This window comes from Rhinoraja longicauda, chromosome 7 (assembly GCF_053455715.1).
Source record: "Rhinoraja longicauda isolate Sanriku21f chromosome 7, sRhiLon1.1, whole genome shotgun sequence".
In the NCBI taxonomy this organism is placed as follows: Eukaryota; Metazoa; Chordata; class Chondrichthyes; order Rajiformes; family Arhynchobatidae; genus Rhinoraja; species Rhinoraja longicauda.
The window spans coordinates 8,215,159-8,229,807 of NC_135959.1; the positions used below are offsets into that span (position 1 = coordinate 8,215,159).

The 14,649-nt window shown below is 47.3% G+C and overlaps 1 protein-coding gene across 1 annotated transcript; it reads left to right on the forward strand.

Annotated features, from left to right (window-relative positions):
• The first annotated feature begins 11,330 nt into the window (after positions 1 to 11,330).
• On the forward strand, positions 11,331 to 12,865 carry LOC144595452 (S-geranylgeranyl-glutathione receptor P2RY8-like). Its single transcript, XM_078402959.1, has one exon. It carries the CDS (start codon positions 11,331 to 11,333, stop codon positions 12,318 to 12,320), a length of 990 nt encoding a protein of 329 aa, XP_078259085.1. The 3' UTR covers positions 12,321 to 12,865.
• The last annotated feature ends 1,784 nt before the right edge of the window (positions 12,866 to 14,649 follow it).

Below are 14,649 nucleotides of genomic sequence, written 5' to 3' on the forward strand. Positions count from 1 at the left end.
TAAACAGTGAGCCCAGGTTCTGGACTCCCCCAACATCGGGGAACATTTTTCCTGCACCTAGCCTGTCCAATCCTTTAAGAATTTTATATGTTTCTATAATTAAAAGTATTTCATTTACAGACAGTAATTTGGGTCAGTCCTATGGAAATCCATCCATACCTTCTTCTCTTCATTTTTCATTTGCTCCACTCCTGCTACAGTTTGCCTTTGTACCTCTTCTTGTTCTCAGCTAGTTCTCTTGTTCTCTTCTCAGAATTATAATAATACAATGATTTCAGAACTCTGGTTTCAAGTAATAAATGATTCAGTTACAACTTTTTTTTTTAACAGGTTTAGTGCAATCTATGGTCCCATTGCAAAATATTCACTCCACTATTCAGTGCATTTTATCAGTATGATTTTGAGGTTTACTTAATGATATAACGTATTGTAAAAATTAATAACTATACAGTGGGAGGCACAGAGGTACAGTGGTAGAGTTGCTGCCTTACGGCGCCAGAGACCCGGGTTTAATCCTGACTGCGGGTGCTGTCTGTACGGAGTTTGTACGTTCTCGCTGTGACCGCGTGGGTTTTCATCGGGTGCTCCGGTTTCCTTCCGCAGTCCAAAGACGTGCAGGTTTGTAGGTTAGTTGGCTTCTGTAAAATTGTCTCTAGTTTGTAGGGTAGAGCTAGTGTACCCTACCCTACCCTACCAGATTGCTGGCCGGCAAGGTCTCAGTGGGCCGAAAGGCCTGCTTCCACGCTGTATCTCTAAACCAAACTGAAGAAGTGGTCTGGGCCCGAAACGTCACCCATTCCTTCCAGCCATAAATGATGCCTGTCACGCTTAGTTGCTCCAATATTTTGTGTCTATCTTCGGTGTAAACCAGCAAAAGCAGTTCCTTCCTACACATAAAATTCACTATTGTGATGGTCCCTGGTGGTGAGCCATGTGTGGTGCGAACCCTCAGCTCAGGGGGTAGGGTCACGGAACTTGGAATGGGGAGCAGTGGCAGTTTGTAGTGGAGACCTGGGTGTCGTGGTACACCAGTCATTGAAAGTAGGCATGCAGGTGCAGCAGGCAGTGAAGAAAGCGAATGGTATGTTGGCATTCATAGCGAGGGGATTTGAGTATAGGAGCAGGGAGGTTCTGCTACAGTTGTACAGGGCATTGGTGAGACCACACCTGGAGTATTGCGTACAGTTTTGGTCTCCTAATCTGAGGAAAGACATTCTTGCCATAGAGGGAGTACAGAGAAGGTTCACCAGATTGATTCCTGGGATGGCAGGACTTTCATATGAAGAAAGACTGCATAGACTCGGCTTGTACTCGCGGGAATTTAGAAAATTGAGGGGGGTTCTTATAGAAACTTACAAAATTCTTAAGGGGTTGGACAGGCTAGATGCAGGAACATTGTTCTCGATGTTGGGGAAGTCCAGAACAAGGGGTCACAGCTTAAGGATAAGGGGGATGTCTTTTAGGACCGAGATGAGAAAACATTTCTTCACACAGAGTGGTGAGTCTGTGGAATTCTCTGCCGCAGAAGGTAGTTGAGGCCAGTTCATTGACTATATTTAAGAGGGAGTTAGATGTGGCCCTTGTGGCTAAAGGGATCAGGGGGTATGGAGAGAAGGCAGGTACGGGATACTGAGTTGGATGATCAGCCATGATCATACTGAATGGCGGTGCAGGCTCGAAGGGCCGAATGGCCTACTCCTGCACCTATTTTCTATGTTTCTATGTTTCTATGTTTCCAGGAGGAGTTGAACTGGTTGGGGGTTTGGGGAGCTGTATGGTGCTTGAGGAATAAAGAAAACCTCGCTTGACACGTGTCCTGCGTCATTGGCTTTGCTTGACAATCGTGTCTCGCTTCACTATCCTCTTTTTGGGGGCTGGAGTTTAAGTAAAACCTGATATTTTAATTCAACTATTCTCATAGAAGCTAAGTTCTCAGAGAACGAATAACTATTTCATTAGTAATGTTCTGTGTTATGTTATACAGTTGTGAAGAAGGGTCTCAGTCTGAAGAAGGGTCTCGACCCGAAACGTTACCCATTCCTTCTCTCCTGAGATGCTGCCTGACCTGCTGAGTTACTCCAGCATTTTGTTAATAAATACCTTTGATTTGTACCAGCATCTGCAGTTATTTTCTTATTCACCTTAAACCCAGGTCCTCTGGTCCTCGATTCCCCTGCACTGGGCAAGAGATTTTCTGCATCTACCCGATCTATTCCTCTCGTGATTTTACACACCTTAATAAGATCAAAATGGTTGCAAGTGAAAAAGGGGTGATTTTGGGATTAGAGAAACTAGGTCATGGCTGTCACCTGAAGGGTGAATATTAACCTATCTCTGAAATATCTCGACCTCCGTTTTATCTCGCTCCAAATCTATCTCGCTCTATCGGCATGGCTTCACCACCCTTCCGGCAGTTATTTGATAGACTTGTTCACCATCACCTTCACAAAGGAAATTAGTCAAGGTGTAAGAGTGACACCCTATATTAAAAAATAGAAATACTTGTTTTTGGGCACGCAAAATCTGACTCTTGAAAGCACACCGAGCACTTGTTGATTCATTTGCTTCCAGCTCATTGCTTTTAGCAGAGGTGTTACATGTTTGAAGAAGCGTTAATCCCCTGAAACGATCGATCGTGGTGTTTCTGTGTTACTCCAGCACTCTGTGTCTTTTTGTGTATTAACCAGCAACTGCAGTTCCTTGTTTCTCCATTCCCCCCCCAATAAATTGAGTTATTTTCATGACTATGCTGATTCAAACTGAAGGTAGACACAAAATGCTGGAGTAACTCAGCGGGTCAGGCAGCTTCTCAGGAGAGAAGGAATGGCTGACGTTTCGGCTCGAGATCCTTCTTCAGACTGATGGGTCTGTTCCTGTTGCAGGAGTGGCTTCAAAAAGTTTATCTATAGAAACATAGAAAATAGGTGCGGGAGTAGGCCATTCGGCCCTTCAAGCCTGCACCGCCATTCAATATGATCATGGCTGATCATCCAACTCAGTATCCCGTACCTGCCTTCTCTCCATACCCCCTGATCCCTTTAGCCACAAGTGCCACATCTAACTCCCTCTTAAATATAGCCAATGAACTGGCCTCAACTACCTTCTGTGGCAGAGAATTCCGCAGATTCACCACTCTGTGTGAAAAAAAACTTTCTCATCTCGGTCCTAAAAGACTTCCCCCTTATCCTTAAACTGTGACCCCTTGTTCTGGACTTCCCCAACATCGGGAACAATCTTCCTGCATCTAGCCTGTCCAACCCCTTAAGAATTTTGTAAGTTTCTATAAGATCCCCCCTCAATCTTCTAAATTCCAGCGAGTACAAGCCGAGTCTATCCAGTCTTTCTTCATATGAAAGTCCTGCCATCCCAGAGATCAATCTTGTGAACCTTCTCTGCACTCCCTCTATGGCAAGAATGTCTTTCCTCAGATTAGGAGACCAAAACTGTACGCAATACTCCAGGTGTGGTCTCACCAATGCCCTGTACAACTGCAGCAGAACCTCCCTGCTCCTCCACTCAAATCCCCTCGCTATGAATGCCAACATACCATTCGCTTTCTTCACTGCCTGCTGCACCTGCATGCCTACTTTCAATGACTGGTGCACCACGACACCCAGGTCTCGCTGCATCTCCCCTTCTCCTAATCGGCCACCATTCAGATAATAGTCTGCTTTCCTGTTCTTGCCACCAAAGTGTCACCTATGCTCAAACATTTGGAAGGGGGGAAGGGGAAATTCTGCTCACTGTTTATCATCACCTCAACTGCTCGGTGCACTTTCAAGAGTCAGATTTTTTTTCCCCCTCTGTGTACAGCTTTTGCAAACCTGCCCAAAAACACGTAGTTCTATTTTTTAAATATAGGGTGTCATTCTCACACCGTGACTAATTTCCTCTGTGAAGGTGATAATGAACGGTGGAGGGGAAGTTGCTGGAGTCAATTATTAAAGAGGTGATAACGGTGCATTTGGATAGCAGTAAAAGGGTAAGTCCAAGTCAGCATGGATTTATGAAAGGGAAATCATGCTTGACTATTCTTCGGGAATTTTTTGAGGATGTGGCAAGTAAAATGGATGAAGGGGAGCCAGTGGATGTAGTGTATCTAGACTTTCAGAAAGCCTTTGATAGGGTCCCGCACGGGAGATTGGTGAGCAAAATTAGAGCACATGGTATTGGGGGTAGGGTGTTGACATGGATAGAGAATTGGTTGGCAGACAGGAAGCAAAGAATAGGAGTAAACGGGTCCTTTTCAGAATGGCAGGCAGTGGCGAGTGGAGTGCCGCAAGGCTCGGTGTTGGGGCCGCAACTGTTTACCATATATATTAATGATTTGGATGAAGGAATTAGAAGTAACACTAGCAAGTTTGCAGATGACACAAAGCTGAGTGGCAGTGTGAACTGCGAAGAGGATGTTAGGAGGTTGCAGGGTGACCTGGACAGGTTGAGTGAGTGGGCAAATGATTGGCAGATGCAGTATAATGTAGATAAATGTGAGGTTAGCCACTTTGGCAGCAAAAACAAGGAGGCAGATTATTATTTCAATTGTGTCAGGTTAGGTAAGGGGGAAGTGCAGTGAGACCTAGGTGTCCTTGTACACCAGTCACTGAAAGTTGGCATGCAGGTACAGCAGGCAGTGAAGAAAGCAAATGGCATGTTGGCCTTCATAATGAGAGGATTTCAGTATAGGAGTAAAGAGGTTCTTCTGCAGTTGTAAGACCACATCTGGAGTATTGTGTACAGTTTTGGTCTCCTAATTTGAGGATGGACATCCTTGTAATTGAGGCAGTGCAACGTAGGTTCACGAGATTGATCCCTGGGATGGCGGGACTGTCATATGAGGAAAGATTGAAAAGACTAGGCTTATATTCACTGGAGTTTAGAAGGATGAGAGGGCATCTTATAGAGACATATAAAATCATAAAAGGACTGGACAAGCTAGATGCAGCAAAAATGTTCCCAATGTTGGGCGAGTTCAGAACCAGGGGACACAGTCTTGGAATAAAGGGGAGGCCTTTTAAAACTGAGGTGAGAAGGAACTTTTTCACCCAGAGAGTTGTGAATTTGTGGAAATCTCTGCCACAGAGGGCAGTAGAGGCCAAATCACTGGATGGATTTAAGAGAGAATTAGATAGAGCTCTGGGGGCTATTGGAATCAAGGGATATGGGGAGAAGTTGGGCACAGGTTACTGATTGTCGATGATCAGCCATGATCACAATGAATGGCGGTGCTGGCTCGAAGGGCCGAATGGCCTCCTCCTGCACCTATTTTCTATGTTTCTATGTTTCTATGTTTAGTTTACTTTAGAGATACAGCGCGGAAGCAGGCCCTTCGGCCCACCGAGTCCGCACCGACCAGCGATACCCGCACATTAACACTATCCAACACAAGTGAGGGACAGTTTATATTTGTACCAAGGAAATTCACCTGCAAACCTGTGCGTCTTTGGAGTGTGGGAGGAAACCGAAGATCACGGAGAAAACCCTCGCAGGTCACGGGGAGATCGTACAAACTCCGTACAGACGGCACCCGTGGTCAGGTTAGAACCCAGGTCTCAGGCGCTGGAAGGCAGCAACTCTACCACTGCGCCACCGTGCACCTTCTTAGAAAGGGTTTGATATGAGGATGGGGAGGACAATTTCTACCTGTTGCTAGTATTATCTCCCCGCATATAGGAAAAAAGCACAAGGATAAATCAACGCAGCTCTTCAGCAAATAACAATTTATTGGGGGAAATGGAGGAACCTGTACGTCTCCAAAGACGTACAGGTATGTAGGTTAATTGGCTTGGTAAATATAAAAATTGTTCCTAGTGGGTGTAGGATAGTGTTAATGTGCGGGGATCGCTGGGCGGCACGGACTTGGAGGGCCGAAAAGGCCTGTTTCCGGCTGTATATATATGAAATATGAAATATGAAATATGAAAAACAAGGAACTGCAGTTGGTGGTTAATACACAAAAAGACACAGAGTGTTCGGGTAACTCAGCAGGTCAAGCAGCATCTCTGGAGAAGATAGATGTACAGTCTTTTGCCCAGAGTAGGGGAATCCAAAACCAGAGGACAAGGTTTAAGGTGGGGGGTGAAGGTTAATAGGAACCTGAGGGGCAGTTTCTTTACTCAAAGGGTGGTGGGTGTCTGGAACGACTTGCTGGAGGAGGAAGTTCAAGCAGGTGCTTTTAACATTTAAGAGACAATAGACAAAAGAGAATAGACATTTGGACAGGTACATGGAAAGGATAGGTTTTGAGGGTTAGACAATAGACAATAGACAATAGGTGCAGGAGTAGGCCATTCAGCCCTTCGAGCCAGCACCGCCATTCAATGCGATCATGGCTGATCACTCTCAATCAGTACCCCGTTCCTGCCTTCTCCCCATACCCCCTCACTCCGCTATCCTTAAGAGCTCTATCCAGCTCTCTCTTGAAAGCATCCAACGAACTGGCCTCCACTGCCTTCTGAGGCAGAGAATTCCACACCTTCACCACCCTCTGACTGAAAAAGTTCTTTCTCATCTCCGTTCTAAATGGCCTACCCCTTATTCTCAAACTGTGGCCCCTTGTTCTGGACTCCCCCAACATTGGGAACATGTTATCTGCCTCTAATGTGTCCAATCCCCTAATTATCTTATATGTTTCAATAAGATCCCCCCTCATCCTTCTAAATTCCAGTGTATACAAGCCCAATCGCTCCAGCCTTTCAACATACGACAGTCCCGCCATTCCGGGAATTAACCTAGTGAACCTACGCTGCACGCCCTCCATAGCAAGAATATCCTTCCTCAAATTTGGAGACCAAAACTGCACACAGTACTCCAGGTGCGGTCTCACCAGGGCCCGGTACAACTGTAGAAGGACCTCTTTGCTCCTATACTCAACTCCTCTTGTTACGAAGGCCAACATTCCATTGGCTTTCTTCACTGCCTGCTGAACCTGCATGCTTCCTTTCATTGACTGATGCACTAGGACACCCAGATCTCGTTGAACTCCCCCTCCTCCTAACTTGACACCATTCAGATAATAATCTGCCTTTCTATTCTTACTTCCAAAGTGAATAACCTCACACTTATCTACATTAAACTGCATCTGCCATGTATCCGCCCACTCACACAACCTGTCCAAGTCACCCTGCAGCCTTATTGCATCTTCCTCACAATTCACACTACCCCCCAACTTAGTTTCATCTGCAAATTTGCTAATGGTACTTTTAATCCCTTCGTCTAAGTCATTAATGTATATCGTAAATAGCTGGGGTCCCAGCACCGAACCTTGCGGTACCCCACTGGTCACTGCCTGCCATTCCGAAAGGGACCCATTTATCCCCACTCTTTGCTTTCTGTCTGTCAACCAATTTTCTATCCATGTCAGTACCCTACCCCCAATACCATGTGCCCTAATTTTGCCCACTAATCTCCTATGTGGGACCTTGTCGAAGGCTTTCTGAAAGTCGAGGTACACCACATCCACTGACTCTCCCTTGTCAATTTTCCTAGTTACATCCTCAAAAAATTCCAGTAGATTTGTCAAGCATGATTTCCCCTTCGTAAATCCATGCTGACTCGGAATGATCCCGTTACTGCTATCCAAATGCTCAGCAATTTCGTCTTTTATAATTGACTCCAGCATCTTCCCCACCACTGATGTCAGACTAACTGGTCTATAATTACCCGTTTTTTCTCTCCCTCCTTTCTTAAAAAGTGGGATAACATTTGCTATCCTCCAATCCACAGGAACTGATCCTGAATCTATAGAACATTGAAAAATGATCTCCAATGCTTCCACTATTTCTAGAGCTACCTCCTTAAGTACTCTGGGATGCAGACCATCAGGCCCTGGGGATTTATCAGCCTTCAGTCCCATCAGTCTACCCAAAACCATTTCCTGCCTAATGTGGATTTCCTTCAGTTCCTCCATCACCCTAGGTTCTCCGGCCCCTAGAACATTTGGGAGATTGTGTGTATCTTCCTCAGTGAAGACAGATCCAAAGTAACGGTTTAACTCGTCTGCCATTTCTTTGTTCCCCATAATAAATTCCCCTGCTTCTGTCTTCAAGGGACCCACATTTGCCTTGACTATTTTTTTCCTCTTCACGTACCTAAAAAAACTTTTGCTATCCTCCTTTATATTATTGGCTAGTTTACCCTCGTACCTCATCTTTTCTCCCCGTATTGCCTTTTTAGTTAACTTTTGTTGCTCTTTAAAAGAGTCCCAATCCTCTGTCTTCCCACTCTTCTTTGCTATGTTATACTTCCTCTCCTTAATTTTTATGCTGTCCCTGACTTCCCTTGTCAGCCACAGGTGTCTCTTACTCCCCTTAGAGTCTTTCCACCTCTTTGGAATATGGGCCAAGCGCGGGCAGGTGGGACTAGTGTAGTTGGTCGGCTGTTGGTCGGCTTGGGCAAGTTGGGCCAGAGGGCCTGTTTCCACGATGCATGACTCTATGACTCCACGGAGAGGCGACCTTTGGTAGGCGTCCATCTGAAAAAGGCTCTCAATGTGAAATGTCACGTTATCCAGACATGTTGCCTGACCTGCTGAGTTACTCCAGCACCGTGTGTCCTTTTTCGATCATGTTATTGGGATTTAGGTCATTTGCAGAGGTTAGACAGCTCATAGCTTCTACACCACCCTGAGTGGGCAGATAGCACGTTGTATTGCGATCAAAATTCATTGTTTCCACAATTGAATGAACAGCAATGAAAGGTCTAACGTTAATGCTCATGGCTCACTTTTTCCAGGGTAGTTCAGCTATTAATCATTTCAGTTTGACGGCGTTGCACATTGAATTACATTAATTTAGTTCTGAATTTAGTTTAGTTTAGAGATACAGCGCGGAAACAGCACCTTCGGCCCACCGAGTCCGCGCCGATCAGCGATCCCCACACAATAACACTATCATACACACACTAGGGACAATTGACATTTATACCTCGCCAATTAGCCTAGAAATCCGCGCGTCTTTGGAGTGTGGGAGGAAACCGAAGATCTCGGAGAAAACCCACACAGGTCATGGTAGGGGTGCCAACTATCTCTCTCCCAAATAAGGGACAAGGTGACGTCACCGCCCTGTGCCCCACGTGACCTCACCCAGCCAGCAGCCACGTGCTCCTGCTCCAGCAATGGCGGCCGCCCGGGCCGGGAGGCGGGTTGCCAAGTAACCTCCGTCAGGCGGCGCCCGGGCCTCCGGACCTACACTGTCCGGACCTACACTATCCGGACCTACAGCGTCCGAACCTATAGCGTCCGGGCCTACAGCATCCGGACCTACAGCGTCCGGGCCTACAGCGCCCGCCGGGCCTAATACGGGACAAGGGCAGTCCAGTACGGGGCAAACCAATTTAGCCCAAAATACGGGATGTCCCAGCTAATACGGGACAGTTGGCAAACCCTAGGTCACGGGGAGAACGTACAAGCTCCGTACAGACAGCACCCGTGGTCAGGACTGAACCCGGGTCTCAGGTGCTGTCAGGCAGCAACTTTACCACTGCTCCACCCAATTATTCTGAGTATTCTTTTTCCAAAATGTTACTGTTATTTGTGAAACAACTAATTTTATGAACTATTCTTATGAAAAGAAAACCCTATAACCCATTCTACTGTTAGCCTAATTCTCCAATAGAAAGGGTTTTCCTATTATACCACTTGGTTTTGAATGGAAGATCATTTAAAGTGTTTGAAAATGATTATGATATTGGAGGAATTGGTTGATAGAGCTCTTAAGGATAGCGGAGTGAGGGGGTATGGGGAGAAGGCAGGAACGGGGTACTGATTGAGAGTGATCAGCCATGATCGCATTGAATGGCGGTGCTGGCTCGAAGGGCTGAATGGCCTACTCCTGCACCTATTGTCTATTGTCTAACCCACTAAACAATTGTGCCCCTAGGCTTCTTCCTGTGACCGTGTGGGTTTTCTCCGGGTGCTCTGGTTTCCTCCCATATTCCAAAGGTCTGTTGGTTAATTGGCTTCTGCAAATTTCCCCATGTGTGTAAGATAGAATTAGTGACCGGGTGAAGGCTGGTCGGCGCGGACTCGGTGGGCCGATGGACCTGTTTACACGCTGTATCTCCAAACTAAACTAAACCGGTGTTCAGCTTCCAGGAAGGATCTACAGAAGCTGGAATAACTCAGTGGATCAGACAGCATCTCCGGAGAAAAGGAATGGGTGGCGTTTCGGGTCGAGTCCCTTCTTTAGCTTTTTTTTCAACGAGCGATAGTTCTACTCAATAACCAAAGGTTGTAGTCTCTTTTTTGCTCTGGTTTATTTTCACCCACATGTTTAGACCGTAATGTTGTATCCTTATTGTTTTGATGTGTTTATGCTTTATTCTTAATTGTTAACTGTATGTTTTTTTGTTGTCATTTGTGAGCGGAGCACCAAGACACATTCCTTGTATATGCACATACTTGGCCAATAAACTTATTCATTCTGGCTCAAAGGGCCGAATGGCCTACTCCTGCACCTATTGTCTATTGTCATTCATTCATTCATTCATTCATTCATTCATTCATTCATTCATTCAATCATTCATACAGAAGCTGGAATAACTCAGTGGGTCAGACAGTATCTATGGAGAAAAGGAATGGGTGGCGTTTCGGGTCGAGACCCTTCTTCAATAGACAATAGACAATAGACAATAGGTGCAGGAGTAGGCCATTCGGCCCTTCGAGCCAGCACCACCATTCAATGTGATCATGGCAGATCATTCTCAATCAGTACCCCGCTCGTGCCTTCTCCTCATACCCCCTGACTCCGCTATCCTTAAGAGCTCTATCTAGCTCTCTCTTGAATGCATTAAGTGAATTGGCCTCCACTGCCTTCTGAGGCAGAGAATCCCACACATTCACAACTCTCTGACTGAAAAAGTTTTTCCTCTTCTCCGTTCTAAATGGCCTACCCCTTATTCTTAAACTGTCGCCCCTGGTTCTGGACTCCCCCAACATTGGGAACATGTTTCCTGCCTCTAACGTGTCCAACCCCTTAATAATCTTATACGTTTCGATAAGATCCCCTCTCATCCTTCTAAATTCCAGTGTCTACAAGCCTAGGGAGTAGATGAGGCAGAGAATTCCACAGATTTACATCTCTCTGACTGAATTTGTTTTCCCCTCACCTCCGTTCTAAATGGCCTACCCCTTATTCTTAAACTCAACAACCAAAGTCTGTAGTCTCTTTTTCACTCTGGTTTATTTTCACCCACGTGTTTAGACCGTGATGTTGTATCCTTATTGTTTTGATGTGCTTGGGTGAACATCAAACTATTTTTTTTGTTTGCCGTTTGCGTTTCAGGAACTTGTCGACTCTTCCTCGCGAGCAAACGCTCTCTGGACCCGGCCGGCCATGAATGGAAGTGGGCTGACGAACAGCACTCTGGAGATGCTGACCAACCCCATTCTCCACCACACCTTGCCCACCATCTATCTGGCCATCTTCCTCGTCAGCACCCCGCTCAACGCCCTCTCCCTCTGGCTCCTCTGCAGCCAAATGTGGCCCAAGACGCCCACCATGATCTTCTCCATCAACCTGGCCGTCACCGACCTGCTGTACAGCCTGACCCTGCCCTTCCAGATAGCCTACCACTGGAGCTGGAACAACTGGCTGGTTGGCGAGCCCCTCTGCCGGCTGGTGACCCTCCTATTCTACGGCAACATGCACTGCTCCATCCTGACCGTCACGCTGATCAGCGTGGAGCGCTATCTGGGCATTGTCCACCCGCTGGGCACCACACGCCTCCGCACTGTCAGGGCAGCCACCTTCCTCTGCATCGCCATCTGGTCCTTTGTCCTCTCCGTCCACGCCCCGCTCATGTACTCCGAGCTGACCTACAGAGTCACCGTGCTGAACATCACCACCTGCTTTGACGTCATGCGGCGTGATATGTTCCCCTCCATCCACTACTTCTACCTGTACTTCTCCATTCAGATCGTCCTCTTCTTCCTGCTCCCTTTCACCGTCATGGTGGTGTGCTACTCCAAGATTATCCAGACCTTGCTGAAGACGCCAGCCAAGGAGATGAGGGAGTCGAGGAGACAGATCGTTTACCTGACGATTGTGGTGCTGGCTGTCTTCACCGTCTGCCACCTGCCCACCCAGGTCATCATGATCGTCCATTTTGTGCTGTCCAGTCAGGGCAGACCGATCTATGTGGTCTACAAGCTCTCCCTCACCCTGAGCAGCCTCAACGGCTGCTTCGACCCGTTGCTCTACTACTTCGCCTCAAAAGAGTTCCGGAGGAAGACCCAGAAGCTGTGCCCCTGCATTCCCGTGGATGAAAGCGACAAGACCCTGAGTAACATTATGCAAGCTCTGACCGCCAAGGGCAGTCGGTAGCATTGGTCGAAGGGAGGTGGGATCTCCTACTTGTTGAACCACGCCTTGCCCACCATTTACCTGACAACCTGGCCATCTTCGTCGTCAGCACCCACCCTCCCCCAATGTCCTCTCCCATTGGCTCATGCGGACCGAAACCCTTACCACGATTTGGCCACCAGGGGGCAGTCACTACCGTGGATCGAAGGGAGGTGAGGTCTCCTACTTGAGTTGATGGAGGAGCGTTCTCTGGTGCCTTTGGCCCCCAGACCAGTGACGATGGACAAGGAGGTCCTCACTGTCCTGATCCCGAATGGAAAGTGAGTGGGTGCCAGGCACACAGCCAGTCGGTCAGTCAGTTTAGTTTATCATCACCTGTACCGAGGTACAGCAAAAAGCTTTTGTTGCGTGCTATCCCGGTCAGCGGAAAGACAGCACATGATTCCTTTATCAATTGTGAGTGATGGTGTGCAAAATCAGCTCGTTGGTCATACATTTGATGGATATATGATATGATATGATATGAAGGCGCCGCGAAACCGTGCAAAAGCGGAACCAGCGGGCGATGGAGAGCAAAGACGGACCCAGTGAGAACAAAGACTCGGTGGGCAGCCAACAGGGGCAGACGGGGTTTGGGGGGGGGGGGATGGGGGAGCTCGGATGCCTCGAAGGATCAATACTGGGGTACCAAGAGCGGCTCAGAGACTGGGCATCCTGCAGTCACAGAGTCATTGAGAGATACAGCGTGGAAACAGGCCCTTCAGCCCAACCTGCCCACACCGGCCAACATATCACCACCCTATCTATCAGTAGCTCCACCTTCAGGGAACCATGCACCTGCACTCCTAGATCCCTCTGCTCCACAACGCTCCCCAGAGCCTTACCGTTCACTGTGTAGGTCCCTACCCATGTTAGACTTCCCAAAATGCAACACCTCGCATTTCTCTGTCTCAACTTCCCTCAACCATTCCTCAGCCCACCTGGCCAATCGATCAATAGACCGTGGATCTATTCGGCGGCACAGCGGTAGAGTTGCTGCCTTACAGCGAATGCAGCGCCGGAGAGTCAGGTTCGATTCTGACTATCGGCGCCGTCTGTACGGAGTTTGTACGTTCTCCCCGTGACCTGCGTGGGTTTTCTCCGAGATCTTCGGTTTCCTCCCACACTCCAAAGACGTACAGGTACGTAGGTTAATTGGCTGGGCAAATGTAAAAAAAATTGTCCCTAGTGGGGTGTAGGATAGTGTTAGTGTGCGGGGATCGCTGGGCGGCGCGGACCCGGTGGGCCAAAGGGCCTGTTTCTGCACTGTATCTCTAAACCTAAAAAATAAATCTAAATAGGCAATAGGTGCAGGAGTAGGCCATTCGGCCCTTCGAGCCAGCACCGCTATTCAATGTCATCATGGCTGATCATTCACAATCAGTACCCCGTTCCTGCCCTCTCCCCATACCCCCTGACTCCGCTATCGTTAAGAGTGATTCACCACCTGAAACCACATTTTCTTCAGTCTGAAGAAGGAACTGGACCCGAAACGTCACCCATTCCTTCTCTCCCACCTGCCCCGCTGAGTTACTCCAGCATACTGTGTCTATCTTCGCTTCAGAGATGACATTGATTGTGAAGTATTGAGGCATTTCCCCAAGAATGTGAAGGTTGACCCATTAATTTTGAGTTCCCGTTAATAGCACCTAAGGAAAGGAAGCAGCTGGTAAGGACTGTGCTTGAATTATTATTTTTTCCTCATTGGTAAAACTCAGGCTTATTTATATGTAATTTTAGGATCAATGCATTGCATGTAATTAACAGAAATGTGTGGACGATAAAGTGTATTGAATCATATAATGTAAATAATAATCGCCTTGTGTTAACGATGTTAATAAACTGCTCTGGAAACCCACCCAAAATATTGGCCTTGCTTCACGCATTGCTCTGTCCGCTACATAAGGCTTTCATCGTCAAACATTAATCTGAAATGCAGCACCTGCCAATGAAAAGGTCTTGAGAGTGTGGAGGGATATAAGGATGATCACAAGATGGAAACATAGAAACATTTAAAATAGGTGCAGGAGTAGATCATTCGGCCCTTCGAGCCAGCACCGCCATTCAATATGATCACGGCTGAATCAGTACCCCGTTCCTGCTTTCGCCCCACATCCCTTGATTCCGTTAGCCCTTGGAGCTAAATCCAACTCTCTCTTGAAAACATCCAGTGAATTGGACTCCATTGCCTTCTGTGGCAGAGAATTCCACAGATTCACAACTCTCTGCGTGAAAAAGTTTTTCCTCATCTCAGTCCTAAATGGCCTACCCCTTATTGTTAAACTGTGACCCCTGGTTCTGGACTCCCCCA